The 21682-nt window shown below is 32.6% G+C and overlaps 1 protein-coding gene across 1 annotated transcript; it reads right to left on the bottom strand.

Annotated features, from left to right (window-relative positions):
• Nucleotides 1-12442: 12442 nt before the first annotated feature.
• On the bottom strand, nt 12443-17369 carry LOC114409246 (protein DETOXIFICATION 27-like). Its single transcript, XM_028372637.1, has 9 exons — nt 16978-17369; nt 16321-16862; nt 15801-15887; nt 15649-15705; nt 14337-14575; nt 14132-14247; nt 13585-13671; nt 13266-13349; nt 12443-13061 (listed from the first exon to the last, which is right to left on the bottom strand). Exons 1-8 carry the CDS (start codon nt 17254-17256, stop codon nt 13296-13298), a joined length of 1461 nt encoding a protein of 486 aa, XP_028228438.1. The 5' UTR covers nt 17257-17369; the 3' UTR covers nt 12443-13061; nt 13266-13295.
• Between the last annotated feature and the right edge of the window lie 4313 nt (nt 17370-21682).

Genomic DNA, 21682 nt, shown 5'->3' with positions numbered 1-21682 from the left:
AGGAGTATCGACTTACTTCCATAAAGGTAGAGTTACCTTACTAAAATAGTGCTAACCCTTGCGCCTAAATTTTCCAGTCAAAATCATACTTTTTAACGTGCAAGGCAATTAACTAGGGACGCAAGTTCTTCTCACCCATACTAATAGAAATCTACCTTGAAAAATATTAAGTATTTGAGGGATGCAAGCTAAACCAAAGTGAACAAATTTACATAAAAGCAAAGAAACATGGAATTACCTCGATTTCAGGATGGTTTAATTTAAGACATTCACAAGCATGTTGATTCAAGTCCACTGCCCATCTCTATTGAAAAAGAACGGTATCAAAATAAACACAGATAAAACACAATTTATTCAAAGAATTACTTTTAATCAGAACAAGCAAAGAACTCACAGCAACAAGGTTCATGCCAAATAAATTTCCACCAAGGCACAAACCAGTTGACATTGCACGACAACCACAATATAAATCTAGTAACCAAACAACATATTCCCTACAGATTCAAAATTCAAATTCAAATGTAACGAAATAATAATAATGATTTCAGTTTCAGCGATGCAGAAAAATGTAGAAAAAAACAATGACATAGCATACCTTAGCTTAATTTCGGAAGAGAAATGAATTGAAGAGAAAACCCTTGAAAAAGTGATCCCTTTCTTCATTTCCCTAACTTTCCCTCTATCACTCGCGTCTTTCTCCGACCTGCGTTGCTTGCAAGGAGAAACGCTTCTATTCCTCCGTCTCCCTCTTTCACTATCCTTATGTCTCTCTCTACTCCTGCTTCGCCTCCTCATTTCCTTGTATCTATCTCCGCTTCTGCTCCTTTTCCTTCATTTTTCTCTGCTCCTGATTCATCTTCTACTTCTATCGCTATCCCTATCCCTGCTTGAAACCCTAGACTCAAAAGAGGGCTTTTTCTTGAGATTGTCGTGGATGGATTGGAGTTGCGCTTGCTTCTTCGACTCATAGGAGGCTTTGACGAATTTGGAGAGGAAGGAGGAAGAGGGTTTTGGAACGTCGCGTTTGGTGCTGAAGAGGAAAAGCCGACACCTTGCTTGAACCTCGCAGCTCTCTTGCCCTTACGAGTTAGCTTGTCGTAGTACGTCGCTGCTTTTTCTTCTTCCATCTATAAACTAACAACCCTTCACTCTCTATGAAATGTAAGAAAAGACAATAGAGTTAGACCGCAAAAAACGTAAAATAAAAATGATAGTTAAAATTGTGAAGAAAGCGCGAATCGAAGAATGAAATCAACAAGGTACCTAAGAAGCATGAGGGAAGATGGAACGTCAACAAGAAGAAGAAGAAAGAGTGTAGAGGTGCACAACAGAGTTCCAGCAGGCTAGGGTTTTAATTTTTTTCAGTGGAATTAAGGCGGTTTTTTACTAAAATCCGTCTTAAATTTTACTAGACATAAAATTCTAAGGCAGTTTTCAATAACTATCTTAGAACGTGTGTCATAAAAGACATTTTTCATTACAATAATTACTAAAATACCACCGACTCATTTTCTAAGACGGTCCACTTAGAACCGTCGTAGAATAGTTGTCGTAGAAACTTATATTTCTAGTAGTGAGTAGTTCTAAATATGAAACCACTAATTTAATAAAACATGTGAGAGACCATCATACAAACTCGAATCCACAAGATGATAAGAAACAAAAGATTATTACTCTTGGAAAGAGATGTCAGGTGACCTTAATGTTGCTAGCATGACACTTGCTGACTGACTCGCCAGTCTGGCCAAAAGTTTGATGAACAAGTGAAGGAGTACAATACATTGACTGAGGATGTGGAATTTCAAAATGTGTTTGTTCAACACTTGTCCCTGCAACATTATGGGTAATTGTTATGCATGGATCATTTAGTTGTTATGCAACAGACAAAAACAGAATAGTGTTTTTCCTATACCATTCCATGTATGCTGGTGTATGTATCACTATTCCTTCAACCCATTGCCCAGTTAAAACATCATTGTGTTTGTTTTTCCAGATATTAATCCACTCCGCATGATGTTCCATCCAGTCAATGTAATGATTGTCTCGAATGTCAATTTGGTGAAGTCGATCAAGATTCATGGGATCAACAGGGATATCTTGTTGTAGTCCAAACTATAGCTTGACCCAGTTTGTTTGATGTCATTCGACAATCGAGAAACAAATAATTGCAATACATGCAGACCAAATCTCCATGTCTCGGTAGGTGTTCTTCAAATGCTCTATATGGGACCCAAGAAAATTGAAATATATACTAACAATGCAACATTAGTAAATGTTAGTATGTACACATTGATGGTGCAATTCATGATAGTATTATACCTCATGGCTTTCCATATGATCTATACAAGATCCTAAATCCGACCAAGTCACCATGAGGTGTGGCCCTATATTCTAATCTACCACCACTCCATCTGAAATGTAAAACATACAAAACCAGTATTCATTGTAATGTTATAATATGCGTCATTGAAATTAAAATTTTACATTTCGCTATATGTAAATAACCTTTTAGCCAGTGGATAAGTTGTTTCGGGTCATGGGACTCTTGGTGCAATAAAAGGCATGAGGTACCAAGCCCATGACTGCAATAGTATGACACAACCACCCATAACTTTACCAACCTCCGATGATGCTCAACATAGTTTTGTATACATGTTTGCTAAACAAGACAAACCCCAATTATATTTTTTTATGTTGTTCAAATCACGTAATAGGTTTAAATACATTAAATGAACTCTATTTCTAGATTTATCAGGAATTAAAGTATCGCCAATCATGTACATTATGTAAGCTCTACAGCTGCATTGTAGTTGGTGCGTTGTTGGTTCTTCAGGCAATGGTGTGCGCAAGATGCTTAGCAACCATGTCAACTTCAGTGTAGCTCCTTTATGTGCACTTTCGGGAGGGACTTCCCCTAGTAACTCGTCGCATAACTCATCCCAATGTAAGGAGCTAGGTCCAGCCACAACACGACCAACAATGATGGTGCACTGTCCCCATGGCAAGTGAAAGATGTGTGTTTCAGGCCTCCATCAGTCAACTAATGCAGTGATCAATGCATGATCAATTCTACACTGTTTGATTAGGGCAATATGTTGGAACCCGATACACAATAATAATGGTATAATTTGTGGTTCTGGTTCAGGTATTGTATGGTAATATAAAGTGATTAAGTCGTTAATCGTGGTACGTGAACGGTGAACGTGTTGATGACGCAATAGAGGTTTATGAGCCATGACAACGATGTCAAATGGTAAAAAATCGAGTAAAAATGATATAAAATTTGAATGCGTTTAGGTTTTTCTCAGTCTTTATTATGTAGTTGTAGTTGTTGCATGCTTTGAAGTTGTTATTTTCAATTTACTTCAGTAATAATAATCTACAGATGCATGATTTCAGAGATATGGAACAATGTCGAACTTAACCCTCACATACATCGACAACCCCATTAATGTGTGGTGTTGCGCACTGTTCACTCACATGTGTATGTTTATCCCATTAACGTGGTTCTCAACAATCCGCATGACCTTGGGCATGCGATGCGGAACACCGTGGTCAACACTCATGATGCAACGGACAGTCTGTCATGTACATTAATGTGTGGTGTTGCACACTGTTCACTCACATGTGTACACTGTTCCGCAGCTGCACGGTATTCACTCACATGCACTGAATATCCTACCTAACCCTCCCACCTAACCCTCATAACTAACTTTGTCGCCTAACCCTCCCACCTAACCTTCCAATCTAACTCTCTTACCTAACTTTGCCACCTATCCCTCTCACCTAACTTTGCCACCTATCCCTCTCACCTAACTTTACCACTTATCCCTCCCACCTAACCCTCGTAACTAACTTTGCCACCTAACCTTCCAATCTAACTCTCCTACCTAACTTTGCCCCTAACTCTCGTACTAAACTTTCTCAACCTATATATAATCTCACCATTTGACAACAACATATCACACACAATAACTTTCTCACAAAACAAAACTCGATTTGTAACTCTCACAATATTTCCACTCATATCTCACAAGCAGCACCATAGCTCCACCTAAAGAAATTGTGACCGTCATTCATCACAATGGTCACATAGCAGACGACCTAGTTCAGGGATCGGTGTACACATGTACGAACCCAATATTTATTTACGTGAGTCTTTCTATTATGTTTACACAATTGATTCAAAAAATTAACAACCATCTCCCTACTCAAGCAACTGAAAAAGTTGCTCAATTGTTATTTCGTGTCCCTATTTCATTTCATCAGGGTCAGACACATTGTATTTTAGCATGACTACTCGACAATGACGGTCTCAAAGGCGTGATGGAAACAATTATCCAGAATCCCGAATTGAATTTTGTCGAATTCTATGTTGTTACTGACCTTATTCCTCAACCACAATCATCGTCTCCACAACCCTCATGTCCACAACTACAACTACTACCACCACAACAATTACCGTACAACAACCTAGTCCTCAATAATCCAGTATCTTCATACAACAACCTTGAAACACAAGACCCCTTTGACATTTATACTTCATACACACAACTATTATCCAAAAATGATTCTTTTTTTGATGCCCAACAAACCTCCTTTAACCAACAAAACCATCCTCCATCCCTCTTTATGCCACCCTCACAACAAACACAAACACAAACATCAAACCGAAATGAACATCTCATCGCTATCGAAGATCCCATTATACGATTTCATGAGGAAAACATGAATGATTTTAGTGAGGATGAGGATCAACAGTTCTTTGATCACATCAATCACCAAAGTGATGACCAAAGCGATGACGAGGGTGTTGGCAGACCAATGACACATCCGTCACCTCCGTTGCAATATCACCAACCTAGGTGCCTAGTAGACTTGAACTCTGACCACCTACTGCACTACATTGATCGACACCATTTCGTTCAGTAGTAACATAATGTACAACCACCAACCGGTGCACTCGAGGTTGGCATGACATTCGATGAAAAAGCACAATGTATTTGAGCAGTCAAAGAATACAACATCGGAAATCATTTTGATTGCATAACAATTTACTCTGACCAAATAAGGCTAAACTTCATGTGTAAATCACATGAAAATGGTTGTACATAGAGCTTAAGCGCATGCAATTCAAAGAGACATAACAAATGGATTATCAAGAGTATCAGAGGTCATCACACTTGTCTCGTGCCAATCCTCAGACAAGATCATCGGCAACTCAACAAACACATTATAGCACAAATCGTTCAACCAATTGTCAAAACAAACCCAACCGTCTCCATCAAGACGTTGATTGCAGAGATCAAAACATTCATGAATTATACCCCATCCTACAAAAAGACATGGTTAGCAAAGTAAAGAGTGTTGGAGATGATTCATGGAAACTGGGAAAAATCATATGCCAACCTGCCAAAACTTTTGGGAGATTTGCAATCTTGTGTTCCTGGGATTATGGTCGCAGCTCAAATAGAATCCATGTATGAGGGAGGAGAAAGTGTACCGGGCAAAAGAATGTTTAAACGTGTCTTTTGGTCATTTGGTCCATGCATTAATGGGTTTGCATATTGCAAACCCATAGTACAAGTAAATGGTACATGACTTTACGGGAAGTATACTAGCACATTATTGATAGCTACCGCTCAAGATGGAGCTAACCGTATCTTTCCGATTGCCTACGCCATTGTAGAAGGGGAGACAACTTCAGCTTGGGATTTTCTCTAAAGAATTTGAGAAGACATGTTACTCCGTAAATTAACATTTCTCTCATTTCAGACAGACACCCCTCAATTATAAGTGCCTACAACAACCCAAGTAACTTATGGGTTTACGACACATTCCATTTCTTTTGTATGCGCCACATTGCACAAAACTTTCTTCGCGTTAACTCAAACTACAAACATTTAAAGAAATTACTCATGCTGGCTGGTGAGAATCTATTTTATTTATTCGTTAAACTTTACTTTCAATCAAATTTCATAACGTAATAGATTGATTGAATATTTACAGGTTATGCATACACAGAGAAGATGCACTAGCGACATCTTGGGGATGTTCGTTCGAATAAGCCAAGTGCAACTGAATAGCTTGATCAATTACCCAAACAAGATTAGGTACGATGCTTCGATGTGGGGAAACATTGGGAACATATGATTACAAATTTGTATGAGTCTGTTAATTCCATGTTAAAAAATACAAGACATTTGACGATGTCATCGTTGGTTGAAGAGACGTATTTCAAGACCGCACAACTCTTTGCTATTAGAGGCCGACAAACTCAGGCAATGATTAACTCCGGCTCACACTATTATGAAGTCGTCTCTGAGACAATGAATAGTGGTCAACAAGACTCAAATACACGCATTGTAAATTCGACAAATACAATCACACATTTATTGTAATAGAGACCCAATCCCCACTTCAAACATCCAAACCACCTGGAAGGTTTAGAGTAATGTTGCAATCTCAAAAGTGTGATTGTGGTGAATATCAGGCTAAACACTTATCGTGTTCTCACGTCATGGTTGTCTGTAAATCTGTCAATGTTGATCCCATGAACTATGTGATGTCGCTATTCACTTTACAACACATTTTGCACGTCTATGACAACACCTTTGGTTTACTGTCACACAAATTAATGTGGCAAGAATATGAAAGAGATCAATGGGGTCCTGATCCAAGGAGAAAGAGGACCCAAAGGGTCATCCGGTTTCAACTCACATTCCTACTAAGATGGACGAAGACGAAAATGAATGGAAAAGTAGAAAACAATGTGGAATTTGGCGGCAACATGACCATAACAAAAACAATTGTCCTAACATGTCTTCATCTTACGTTTTTCTTAAGCAAATGTGATTGTTTAAGTATTTTATTGATAATGTAGTATAATGTTCTTCTATAAATAAATTGTTTATAAAAAAGTATTATCATTTTTAAAAAAATCTAATGACATAAACAAACTAATTATATTTAGTAAAATAATAATATTAAAAGTTTTAATTTTTTTACTAAAGCAAATATATTATTTGACAAAATTCATATTTTTAAAAAAATGTTCACCTAAAAATGTCTTATATATATTAAATAATATAAGAAAAATAATTATATTTAATAATATCATTTTCTTATTAAAAAAATTATTTTAATAAAAATGTATTTTTAAAACCAATTAAAAATATATTTATATAATATAATATTTATATTATTTTAATAATTTAAATTTTAAAAAAAAATCAATGTACGAAACTCGGGATGGCCAAACCAGACTTCCTTAGATTTGCATTAAAGTATTGCAGTTTGGAAAATTTTCGAAAAAGTTATGTATTTTAGGAAAATATCATATTAAAAAGGTATATATATGGAAAAAAGCATTTGTTTTGTGTTATCAATAAAGGGGTTTTTTCCGTGGAGTATACGGTTTCTCTCTCCATAATACCAACTATACACTACTTTGGAAAAAATTTCCCAAAGTACACCTGATACTTGTTTGCCTTTGGAAGTCGGGTTTGGCCACCTCGACTTTCGTTCTTTAGCTTTTTTTTTTCTTCTTTTATTTATTTATTATTATTATAAATTAAAACTTAATTAAAGTTAAATATTATATTATATAAAATTATTTTTAATAGATTTTAAAATTATTTATTTAATAAATTAATTTTAGAAAAATTATTTTATAATTTTTTTAAAGAGAAATATAAATATGAAGAAAAATATAAAAATTGGATAAAATTATAATATAAATTTGTATTTATGTTATATGTAATTTTGTAGTTAAATTTATGTTTTGTTGATTTTTTTATTATGTTCTTAAAATTAAAAAATAATAAAATTAATTAGTAATATTAACATAAATTAAAGAAAACACCGTGAAAAAATAATTGATACATTTGTCTTACAAAGTAGACAAAATTTCAAATTGTAGTGACTAGGATGATAGTCGACAATGATGCAACATATTAAAAACTACAATTACAACACAAATATAACAAAACTAATGATGATCTGAAGTATGTTGTGCAGGATACATGTCTTCTTCTATTTGGATTACTGATTTGCTAAAAATAACCAAAATTTCTATTGTGCAGAATCATTTCCAATAGTTGGATTGTGTTAATACCTTTAGCACGTCTTCGTCATTTTTCAATTCTGTTATTTCTCATCAAAATTTTCAAAGTACATTACTTTGAGAATTATTTCTCAAAGTGCACCAGTTTTGCTTCCTTAACGAGAGTCGGGTTTGGTCACCCCGACTTCCCTTCGTGCTCTTTTTTTTAAATTAAATATTATATTATATAAAAATATTTTTAATTACTTTTAAAATTATTTAATTACTAAATTATTTTTTTAATATTGATTAAATTAATTTTTTTATTAACAAAAATATACATATAAAGAAAAATATAAAAATGGGATAAAATTAGAGTATAATTTTTTATTTATGTTATATGTAATTGTTTAGTTAAATTTATGTTTTGTTAATTTTTTTATGTTCTTATAATTAAAAAATAATAAAATTAGTCAACAAGTATTCTGAAGTCGTCTTCGATGTAATGAATAGCAGTCAACAAGAATCTAATACACACATTGTAAATAAATTCGACAGACACAATCACACTTTTATTATAACAGAGACTCAATCTCCACTTGAAACACCAAGACCACCAGCAAGGTTTAGAGTAATGTTACAATTCCAAAAGTGTGATTGTGGTTAATTCTCACGTCATGGCTGTCTGTAAATCTATCAATGTTGATCTCATGACCTATGTGCCGATGTTATTCACTTTACAACACATTTTACACATTTATGACAACTCTTTTGGTTTATTGTCACACGAATCAATGTGGCAAGAATATGAAGGAGATCAGTGGGGTCCTGATCCAAGGAGAAAGAGGACTGCAAAGGATCGTCCCATTTCAACTTGCATTCCTATTGAGATAGACGAAGACGAAAATGAACGACCAAGTAGAAAAAAATGTGAACTTTGTCGGCAACATGGTCATAGCAAAAAAAATTGTGCAAATATATCGTCATCTTAAATTTTTTCTTAACCAATTGTCATTGTTTAAATATTTTATTGATAATGCAGTGTAATATTCTTCTATAGATAAATTATTAAAATTTTTAGTTTTATCATTTTTAATTAAATCTAATGACATAAATAAAGTAATTATATTTAGTAAAATAATTAAATTTAAAATTTACAATTTTTACTAAAAATCAATATATTATTATACAAAATTCAGATTTTAAAACAAATATTTAACCAAAAATATCTTAAATAAATTAAATAATATAACAAAAATAATTAAATTTAATAATACCATTTTTTAATAAACAAAATTATAAAATAATTTGTCTAAAATTAATTTATTAAATAAATAATTTTAAAATATATTAAAAATAATTTTATATAATATAATATTTAACTTTAATTAAATTTTAATTTATAATAAATAATAAATAAATAAAAGAAAGAAAAAAAAAGCTGAAGAACGGAAACCCGACTTTCAAAGACAAAAAAAAAAAAAAAAACAGGTGTATTTTGGGAAATTTTTCCCAAAGTAGTGTATATCTGATATTATGGAGAAAGAAGGGGTGTACTTAGGAAAAAAAACCTCAATAAAGATTTACGGGGATATGAACTTAAGAATATTATATTCTCATGTTTGTTAAAGTTTTGTGAAAAATATTTTCAAGAATAGTTGATTTATGGGAATGGTAATTGTTCTCTACAATAATTATTCTTCACCACTTTTTTCTTCATATTTCTTATTTCACTTTTATTTTTTATTTTTTTAATAAATAAATTTTATTTTTTTCCTAAAATTCCAAGTGGCAACCAAACATGCTTATGGAAATGTTCTTTAAAAAAAATGTTCATAGATATTATTTCTAGGCATAATATTCCTAAAAATATAACTCCCAAGAATCCAATTTTATAACTTCAAACAAACGGCTTGCTTAAAGTTATTTTTCCAACTGCAAAGGATCTATATCTATTGAGTATTACTTATATTTATTATATTGAATACACTTTACTTTCTTTCATTATAAACAGGTTAACTCACATTTATTTAATTTCCTATGTGTATAGGATCTTTCTCTGAGTTTTCATTGTAACTTTTCTACTAAATGCAAAAGTATTGCACGGTTTTATATTTTAATAACATAATAATTAATAAATGTTTTCCCGGAAAAAACATAATACATGTTTTCAATAATTCTGTATTTTTATTTATTTTCCAACTGGATAGGATTTATATCCCCTGAGTATTACTTATATTTATTATATTGAATAAGTTTTCTTTTCTCATAAAAAATATTATAACTCTTATATCTTTAATTTCTTATGTGTATTGGTTATTTTTCAGTTTTTGTTATAATTTTTCCACTCAATGCATACATTAAATATATTAAATGTTTATTTATTTTTAACATAATAATTTTTTAAATAATTATGTAATATTTTTCTTAATATTACCCAATACTAAATAAGATAGAAAAATTAAGTGACGAAGTCTGTAGATTAATTGATGCAAAACTATTCTAAATTAATAGAACAATATATGTGGTCTTCATTGCCTTGGTCTGAGTTCAAGTTGTATAGAGGATACACATGTTAGAAAAAAATATATTTTTAATTATATGTGTTGGGCTATAGATTATAAATTGATAGTAATATGTAATGTAGAAGATTTGTAATAGTTAATCAAACGCATATTTTAAATATTTAAGGAAATATTTTTTTTTCCTAATAATTAACTAAACATATTTTTATTGAAATACCTAAGATTCCAAAAATTCAGTAAAATAATCGCTCCCTAAGTATATAAAACAACGGAGAATAATTTGATATGATCGAGAAAGATTTTTTAGCCTCATTGCATATTGGCGCGTGAAGTGCAAATATAATAGTATCAATGTCTAATTGAAAAGGTAGAAGAGTCAAAGTCGCACTCTTCAAATTAATAATTTAAATATATGAGTAGATTATATCATTTTGATCATAAATTTTACAATTTTTATTGATTTTATAATTATAATTAGATATTAACTAGTTGAAAGTTTAAAAATTATTAGTTTGTTGAGAGTCGATAAATTAATTTATTAATTAAAGATATTTGATAAAATAAGTGACTCAACTAACTAAGAACTATGAAAGATGTATTTATATAAATTTTTATTTCAAAAATAATAAGTACTTCTAAGTAATTATAATTTTGATTTTTTTAGTTATTTTAAAGTTTGATAATTTTTAAAATTAATATTTTCATTAAAATATAAAATAACAAGATTATTAATTATATAATTATTACAATATTTAGTAATAAATTTCATTACAGTAAATATTGTAATAGTTGTATTAAATAAAATAATAAAAATATTTTTTCAAACTAACAATAGAAATAAAAGAAAACAATAATAAGATATAAGTTTAAATATCATTTCAAGTAAAGTCAAGAAAATACTATAATTTACTGGAATAAATTTATTTTCCTCTCATATGTTTTAGTAGTAAAATAAAATTATAGATTAATTAAAATAACTTATTAAATACACTCCAATACATTTTGTTTTATATTTCACGAGATCATCCATCACAGTATTATTTTCGCTCAATCATGTATAACTATAAAGTTCAGATAAGATCGAATGAATTAGTGCAAATATGATCGCACATATGTACAATAATGATATTTAATTTTATTTTTATTTGTGTGTTGTTTAAACTTTAAAGGAAGTACGTGCAAGCTTAAACGAAAATGCAACACAAAGCCGAAAACATTGACATGGATCAAAGTTAACATATGAAGATGACGATTCAGATGTAAGTCAGATGTAGCTCAGCAGGCAGCACCCTTCAAATAATTTTCTGAAAAGATACTCAATATTGTCACTATATATGTCAGGTATGCTTTGCCAAAATTTATTGTCATTTTACTAAAATCCTTTCTGACCTAACATGAAAGTGTTAAAAGGTGTAAATTTTTTTTCTGACCTAACACAATACAAACTGCGTGAAAACGATGATGTAATAGATAGTCTCTAATCCTCTCAGTCTCTCATTAGGCAGATGGTGTGTTTAGTACTGAGTAGGAGGGGCAGAACCATTTTTTTTAAGAAAAAAAAGTATGTAATAAAAATGTTATAAATATAATTAGAAAATGAAAATATGATAAATTTTTAATTATTTAACTTGTCTTAAATTTTTCCCAAACTTTATAATCAAATATAATTTTGAAAAATTATAAAAATTTTAATCATTTCAATTGTCTTAATTTTTTCCTAATTTTTTTTAATGAAACATAAATAAAAAAGAAAAATATCACATAATTTTTAATTATTCTATTTGTCTTAATTTTCTAAATTTTATTATTAAATATAATAAAAAAAAATGTTACAAGACTAGCAAATCTAAGTTCCAAACCTGCTTAATAAAAATTTAACTTAATTGAAGGGGACTGGTCCGTCCAACCAAACCTGTCATTTAACCAATTGGATTAGTGGATTGTGTAAATTGAATTATGCGGATTGGAGTACATAACTCAATTCATCTCATTAGGATAAGCTAAATACTTTATCTGTGAGACCCAACCTATTACTCCTTTTATCTCTTCCCAAAATGTGTGTTGAAACACATTCGACCAAAGAGAGTTAACTTCCTCTCCATTATGGCATGGTCTAGTAGGAGAGAGATAAACACATTTCACAAAACCTATGTGCGTATCTCTTCTACTGGTCTCTATAGCAATAAATGAAGAGAATCCAGTTCCAAGCAAAAAACACGACATAAAAACATGAGAAAAGGCATCCTAATCTTTTCCCCTCATCATCATCACTCTATACATAGATTGTCCCTCTGTTCAGCGTCAACTTCACTATTATCAGTGATTGAAGACGACTCATCCAATTTCACATACTTCACAAGCTTATGAATTCATCATATCTTTTTCCACATTATCTATAAGTTCCTCTTTCAAACCCATTCCGAAACACACCAGTATAGTAGACGCGGAGTTTTATTTGAGCAACTGCGTCTTTTACAAGCTCCCGTTGCTTCCTGTGTTAGAAAACTAACTTTAAGAGTATTCACCAAAAAAAAAAAAAAAAAACAAACTTTAAGAGTAGTAAGTTGCTTAGTGAAATATACATCCTGTTTTAGCCGTTAAAAATACATGCTTCGACGGATCAAAAAATTTAATGGTAAAGCACCACAATTCTGTGATTGATGTGGTCTTTTTTAGGCAGCAAAGAATAAAATTACCTTAATCATTAAATACAAATTTCACCGTTGTTATTGGTCGTTGAATGTTGCTTCCTCTTCAACAAGAATTTGGGCTTTCTGTACCTACGAACGAAGTAACCAGATGGCTGTTACAAGTTTCTGCAATCACTTATCAGAGAAACGAAAACAATCTATTTGACTTCAAATTAGCTATTTAATGGACAGGTAATAGACAGTTTATTTTTTAAGTAAAGAAAAGAACTAAACCGAGTGCATTATATAATTTAATTTTATTGGATGAAAATGAAACCAAAACCGTTCCATTCCGTGCCAAAACGCTACGCTTTGTAAAGCATACCTCTTTTTCCCAATCATATCTCATCGTAATAATAGCCAAGATCAATGTTTGAACCACTGTTCCACTCATCATTCCAGTCCACATACCCTGCATGTAAAATAAATAAACCATCACTGCATAAAGTATTGCCTTCACAATTGAGCACTCTGAACAGTTCACATTTACATGGCAAGGTTAGCCTAATTTACATTAGCTGGTCCATAATTGGCATATGATCACGTAAAATTAGGCTTTCTTTAGGTAAACTTTTCTACAGATACTTATAGGAGAAAAAAATAAGATAAAATAAATTAAGCTTCTCCCATAAACTAAAATCAACTTATCATACTTAACTTTTATAGAAGTCCTTCATTTAACTTAAAAAACTATGATGCATAAGTTAGTGTTAGCTTATGGGAAAGGCTAAATTCATTTTACCATCTTATTTTCTTTTTCTATAAGTGTTTGTGTAAAAGTTTATCCAAACATACCTTTAATTGTAACTTATGTAAGAGTGGATTGGAATATTTAAGTTGTGTCTGCATCATTATAGGATAGGTACACTTACAATACCCGAAGGAAGCAACCAGCCGAGGAGAACCCCAAGAGGTATTCCAATCAAGTAGTAACTGCCAATGTTTATATAAGCCACTACTGCTTGACGACCAGACCCAACTGCCACCCCTGAAGACCAACAGATACCAGCACTAAGGACAACCTCAGAAATTGAAATTTGAGTTGAGTGCTTCTAAAGTGTATTATTAGATACTCACCTGAAAGAACTGGTTGAATGCAATTAAGAAGAACAGTAAAAGCTAACAACATTGCCAGCTCATTGACCATTTGGATAACGGAAGAGCTCGATGTAAAGATCAAGGCAAGATTCTTGTTGAAGGACACAATTACCAACCAAAATATAAATCCCACAAATAAAGTAGTTACCACAGAAACCACAGTTGCAAATCTTGCACCTTTTGCATTGCCTGCACCAAGCTCATTTGCTACACGCACCCTGAGTTGAAGGAAGTTAGATGATTATAAGGGAGGAAAAATTAGTTGGTTTTGTACTGAGACACAGTTCTTTACATCAAACAGATTAGTTTTTTACTATAAAGAAATATGTTTGAGATTATTTGCAGACTTTCAGACACAGTTTGGCTGTTATGAAGCTACATCTACATGTATCTACAGGCCTTGTAATACAAGCACTACCAAGAGGTCCAAGACTGGCTGATGTTGCATCAGAGAATAACAGCACATAGTTTTACAGTTTCCCTTGACCTTGACCAATGTCTCCAATAAAATCAGTAGATTTTTAGAAGTTCCATATGAACTAATAGGAAAGAAGGTAGATTTCTGTCAATCTGTGGTTCTCGACCTTCAGTATCAGGTTCCTTACTTTTCTAGAGGCTAAATCAAGTGACCTATGTAACTTCTCAAACATGGAAATGATTCAGTTTTTCAATAAAAGGTGTATGTTGATATAACGATAAACTCCAAGGGAACAACTAATGCAAGTGTTGTTGCAAGACTACTGCAAATTATATACTCGAGTTGACAAACTGACTGAATGTTTTGGAGTAATTCTTACTTTTTGGAGACTTAATCACAGGTTTACAGCAAGCAGAATTAATCATTAAATATGATAGGTCTTGCATAAAATTTAGGGGAAGGAAAACAATGCCACTCTGGAAAATTCACACCAAATTAAATGATAAATCAATATCTCATGAATCGCCTCATTAGTTTGTAACAACTATCACCATCATTTGACAAAAGCATGTCAGCAACTAAGTAGAGAGAAATAGCAGAGTAGACAAAATATAAACTGTGTCCAATGATTCAACTACCACAAAACTCGCTCCTTGTTCCCTCACACCACCACAGATACATACAATTATCTCCAACTGCATTTTCTTGTGATTCACAGCAGTTCTGAACATTGACTCCATTTGAGTAGTACACCACAGAATTCTCAACCTCACCACACCCCCAAGCTAAACAACTTGTCAATAGTTAAACAACAAATCTATAATACCACATAGTGGGAGAGAAAGAAAGAGAGACTTACAACCAGTGACATACCCGGTTGCGCCCAAAAATGCTAGTGGTATCATGGACTCCCAACCATAAATAGTCACACTGCCATGCCAGGTAAGACTTTAATTCAGCAAAAACCCAATAAACCAAGATACAACTAAATTAGAAAGAAAAAAACCAACACAGCACAAATTTACCAAACGGAAAGAGCATCAATTGCAATCTCAGTGTTATGCATATATCCAGAAACTATAAGCAACAGTCTGTAATAGAAATTCTCTAACCTGCAATGCCACATTAACACACTAAGAATCGCATCAATCTCAAAGTTAAGAACTAAGTAAGGGACAAATCTTATACATAGTTCTCTAGGTGTTTGTATTGTTCTCAAAATAAAATTGCGGATTTACCTCCATAATCTGCATAATCCTTTAATGCAAACCTTAATTACACATAATATCAAATTAAAAGTCCCAACTCCTTAGCAAGATCCATTTTACACATTTTTCTTAATGAACATTTAGATAAGAAAATAAAAGGCATTCAGCTTAGTTTTTGAAAGTTAAATAAGAGAGCTTCTATAAGAGTTGAACTGCACAAGTTAATTTTAACTTGAACAAAAAAAATAATTCATTTCATTTTATCTTTTCTTTTCCTAGTACTCGTGGACAAGTTTATCCAAACAATACTACAGTGCAAGATAGAAAGAAGACTAACGCAAGCATGACCCCAGAAGCCAAAGAAAGTTTGAAGAATTCCCAAAGGCCAACAAAAGCTTCAACAGAAAAACCAGTCCACGAGCGAGGGCAACCACCAAAGAGTGTATACCCGAGCATTCCCAAAACAGAGAGCCACCACGAGAAACCAATGGAAAGAGCAGTGCCAACAATCCCAATTCTCATCCTATAAACAAAAACCCAACTCACTAACACGTGAACCGCAAGAGCCACCCCTGAAACCCAAGCAATGATGCCGGTCTTCAACTGGCACTGCAGGAACCGCTGCAAAGTGAACTGGAACGGGAAGCTCAGGTGCAATGGGATCAACCAAACCGCCACCAGCCCCGCCTGCTCCGCCACCGCGACGGGCTGCCCTATTAGCTTCAACACCGGCGTCGCAAAAATGAACACCGGCAACAACAGAATGGAAGACAGGAACAGAACAACCCACGAGCGTTGCAAATAAACGCCCAATATGCGCTGTTGTCCGGCGCCGTACGCCTGCCCGCATAGTGTCTCAAGCGCACTCGCCATACCCAACTAAAAAAGGAATAAGTTCGTTAACAAAAATTAACTAACTAACGACTAACAACAATAATGCGGTGAATGAAAAGTGGGAAATAGTGAATGAAAAGTGGTAAGTGGAAAGTGTTACCAAGAAACCGAAGGTGATGGAGATGAGGACGGTGCAGGCGATGGAAATGGCGGCGAGGTCGAGATCGCCGAGGTGGCCGGCTAAGGACTGGGTGACGACGGTGATGGAGAACATGGCGAGGCGGGTGAAGATGGAGGGGGCAGCGATGTGCCATAGCTTCTTGGATTCGGAACATGATCGTTGGAAGAGAGAGTGATTGTTGGATCCGTGTGGTTGTGGTGGCAGTGTTGACTTTATCAGAGGATGCTCATGCTCTTCTTCATTCAGAATATTTCCCATGTGTTTTGCTTCGCTTCGCAGGTTGTCAATTACTGGACAACAATAATGCGGTGCTTTAGTGATATTTTGAGGGAGAAAAGTAAAAAATACCTTTTGTTGACAACTGGTATCCATAGCCGACGTTGTCTGGGTAATGTAAAACATTTCAAAGTTTAATCATATTTTAGTCGTACATGTATACGCTGAAAATATATTATATTAAATACTTCAATGTAGCTACCTAACTTACCATCGCCAAGATCCAAAATCCATTTTGCAAATTGAATGGTGTCACTATTAAGCATTGAGCTACTTCCCAATTGCAATTACATATTCTTTGTCAACCTCAAAACCTTGCAGTATTGCCATAACGTAGAAGAATTGATTGTGGCTCTTACAATTTCAGCTCTACTAGCATTTGGAACAACGGAAAAAATTTGTCTAAAATCACCACCAAGCACTATAAATTTGCCACCAAACGGTTTTTCATTGCTATTTTTTATTGTAAAACACATCAAATCTTTCAACGTTCTATCAAGAGCTTCAAAAACACTATATAATCAATGATGTATGTTGCAATAGTTCTGCCTTTAAACTTCCCTGTTTAATACTACAACATGAATCCTCACTCAAGTTCAATGGAATTGCAAATTGAGCAAATTGAGAATGAGCTGTTTTACCACCAGGAAGCAACAACGAAGCGATACCACTTGAAAAAACATTTAAAACAACCTTCCTTTATGAATGGAACTTATACGATAAGGTTTTCCATAGAAACATCTTATCAGTACCGCCATGACCATAAACAAAGAAAAATCCACCAGAGCCACCCAAACATGCTTCAATAATCTGATCATACACATTTTTTTATCTTCGTTAAGCATTACAACATGTTGGTTAAATAACTCATCCATCTCACCAACATCATAATTGAGTTCATTAAAAAGAAGAATATTTCCAAATTCATTGAACTCGGAATGTTGAGGAATTGACATGGTTTCAAAATCATTTAATGACTTACCATTTGATACCAATAACTTTTGAATCTCCAACAAACAAATTCGCTTCAGACGCATGACACTTACTAGGGATTATAATGTGAATCATGATACCAAATTTAGGGAGAGAAAAAACCAACAGTTCAACGCGATTGCCTCTTCGAACGACAATACCATATTCCAAATCGAAAGCACAATGCTGTAATAAAGCCTACAATCGAACCCCCAACACCGACTCATACATTTTATTCGCCAAACATTATCGTGCTTCACCGCTTTTGTCCTCTCAAATCACTAACCCTATGTTCATCGATGTTATTTACACAACATCATTTAAAAAGCATTAATATCTACAGGGATAAAAAAAGTAATAGCCACATCAAAGTAAACTTGTTATATTTCTTAACATAAAACATGGTGGATGAAACTTGTACCAAAGGAATTCCCACATCTTTGTCAACCCCTACAAGTTGGAAGGTATGTGATGGAAAATTGTGGCAAAGACCCTTGTATTTATCAAGTGTGATGGCATGAACACATGTTAAGCTGAACATCCCAAAAGTTTAACTTCAATTTGAAATAAATGTAGCTTTTTGCTTTCGTTGATTACCCATCAGATGCAATTAACTTATTTTTCATTCTTGAATGCATACATTAAGTAAGGATCCTACACACAACAACATCATAGTGATTGTATATAATAGTGAGATTTTGCACATTTTCAAGGACCTTTAATATCATCAAGTACCTTACATTTCTTTGAGAGAGCCACCCTGGATGAAACCTCCTAGATTTCACGCTTCTTACCCTTGCGATAGAATACAATGGTGGGCTTGCCATTAAAGGACTTGTAGATTTCATGTGTTTGCCTAGTGTTATTGCACCGTGCAACTTTTGTGCACATTTGCCTAAAGTTACCTATGTCAATTAGATTCTTGGGATTTTCTTACTGCACCTTCTTCTCAAACCTTTCATCCTTGTTGTTTTCCACCCTCTTTGTGATCTTTAATATTCCAATATTGGTTTTGTTGATGCTTCCAATTCCAAAGGTGAATGAGCTTGATGCACTCTTAGCTTGTTTGTTCTTCGTTCTTATCATTGTCTTCACCCCTATTTGCTACAAACATATATATCCTTCATTCTTATCATTTCCGGTCAATGCTAGAAATTTGGGATTAAATGCAAGTAATTCCATAGGAAAAAACATCATACAATTCAAAGTAGAGCAAAGCACTTCCATAGTATATATTGAATTAATAAAATAAAATTTGATATATAAATAAGATTGCGTTTGATTTGCTAAAAAGACAGGACAAACAGAACGATACTGGACAAGTGGTTGAGTCGCATGACAACTTTTTGTATTGTATGTTGTTTGGTGGTCGATGCACAATATAAGTAATTTTGTGTTGTATCTTGTTTGATATATTTATGTACCGGACAAAATAATATAAATTTTACTATAATATTCTTTGTACCGTGTAATGTTTGATTTGCACTAGGAAAAGATACAGAATGAAATTTTGAAAATTTTGAAAATTTTAAAATTACTTTATTATTTAACATAAAATTTATTATCATGTTTTATTAATATTTATAATTTATTATTATTTTAGACATATTGTTATAAAAAAAATTTACAATTTATTAATTATGTTGATATTTTTTTACTATATCATATAAGTATCATATTATAAATTAAAAAACAATTCAAAATAAATTAACAAAATGCTTAAGTAAACTAATAATAATTTATCATATGTTATAACTACAAATATTTCATAATCATACAATTTTATTAAAAATATAAAATCTTATTAAGATGATTTTTGGTAATATGTAAATTCAAGCTTTCTTAATTATTAAATATTGAAGTGAAGAGCAAGCTTTCTTGATTCAAGCTTGATAAACTCATAAACCATAAACAAGAGTATATTATTGATAATGTCCAAAATATAAACTTGATAAACTCATAAACCAAAAACAAGTCTATTGTTGATAACATTCAAAATAAACTCCTAATTAACACATAAATTATGAATGTATCTTGTCAAGTAATCCATCTAAATATCATTGATGTTCAAACCATCAAAATTTCATCCATTGTCATATCCTCATAACCTTCCTCACAAAAGACATTCTTTGGGAGCCTTCAAACTCCCAAAAGAACTTTTCATATTGTTGGTTATGAGCAAACTTTATAACTAAGTTAATTTCCTCTTCTTTAGTTAATCCTAATTTCTTAACCTCTTCAACCAAGTCTCTTTTTGAAGGATTCGACTTTGAAGGATCTGAAAGTTTGGCTACAACTTTTGCAAAATCATTTGTTACCATATCCATTTACTATTGAAACTTTCAATAAATCTAGTGGCTAATTGAGCAAGGCGTGGTCATTTAGAAGGTGGTCCAACAAAAGTATTTCCAATAAAAGAAGGTGAATTATCATGTTGGTGTAGCCACTCATCATCATCACTAACTTGGTTCTCACCAATTTGATTTTCCATTGCATCTTCACAACGCTCGGCCCCACGACCATTTGCACGATCTTTACCAAAAATACCTTGTAACTTCTCAAACTCTTTTATTAACATGGTTGCCAACTTTAGGATGTTTCTGCAAGGAAAACAAAAACAAAAGCTTACCAAATGAATAAAAATATTGATAAGAAATGAATACATTCTACAAAGTTCATCTTAAATACCTCCAAATACTCATATAAGACTTGACTATTGTCACTAATGACACACTTTCTTGTGTCATCCCATCCAAACCCACTGGTATTCATCATGTCAACAACATCATTAAGCTTTATTGACCACCTTTTCATATTGTTAACAACTTACCTGACATTTATAGTAATTTCAGGAATCTTATCTCTCATCCTCTTACAAACTTCCTCATGAGTTCTAGGTTTGAATGTTCCGTTTTGTCCTTTGTTGCCAGCCACCGCCATCATTAATCTTGTTTATTTTTCTTTCCTTTTATTTTCCAATTCTTTCTTTCTTCTTTCTATTGCAATTATTTAACTATTGCTTACAAATTGGTTATACATCAACTAAAGTATAAACGAAGTCTCTGTAGATTCGACACTCGAACTTCCGTTTTAACTTTACTACTTATGACAAACTGGTACACTTGTCAACGAGTTAACAAGTTTTTGGCGCCGTTGCCGGGGACTTTGTCCTTCGTACTTGGTTGTTACATATCCCAATTTGAAGCAATCTTTCTTTATTCTTTAATTCTTTATTTAAATTCTTATCTTTTAACTTTTTATTTTTAATTTTGATTTATTTTTTCTAAAAAATAATTTAATTTTAGTTTTAAATTTTTATTTTGTGATAACATGCACGGTAGTTATTCTTTTGTGTATACAAGAAAACAATCTTGTTCCTTTGGATCTAGAAATTAAAGCAACCTGCAGAAGGAACAACATTGCAAGAAGAAGGACA

Source organism: Glycine soja, chromosome 4 (assembly GCF_004193775.1).
Source record: "Glycine soja cultivar W05 chromosome 4, ASM419377v2, whole genome shotgun sequence".
Lineage (NCBI taxonomy): Eukaryota > Viridiplantae > Streptophyta > Magnoliopsida > Fabales > Fabaceae > Glycine > Glycine soja.
This window is presented reverse-complemented; position numbering and strand designations above follow the sequence as displayed.

Bases quoted from the DNA above. Each gene is read 5' to 3' on its own strand.
- LOC114409246 (XM_028372637.1), bottom strand. From the start codon at position 17,256: ATGGGAAATATTCTGAATGAAGAAGAGCATGAGCATCCTCTGATAAAG. The intron at 16,863-16,977 runs GTAACACTTTCC...TTCCTTTTTTAG, and splicing joins CCATCACCTTCGGTTTCTTG to TTGGGTATGGCGAGTGCGCT. The intron at 14,576-15,648 runs GTATGTCACTGG...CCTTCAACTCAG, and splicing joins GCATTTTTGGGCGCAACCGG to GGTGCGTGTAGCAAATGAGC.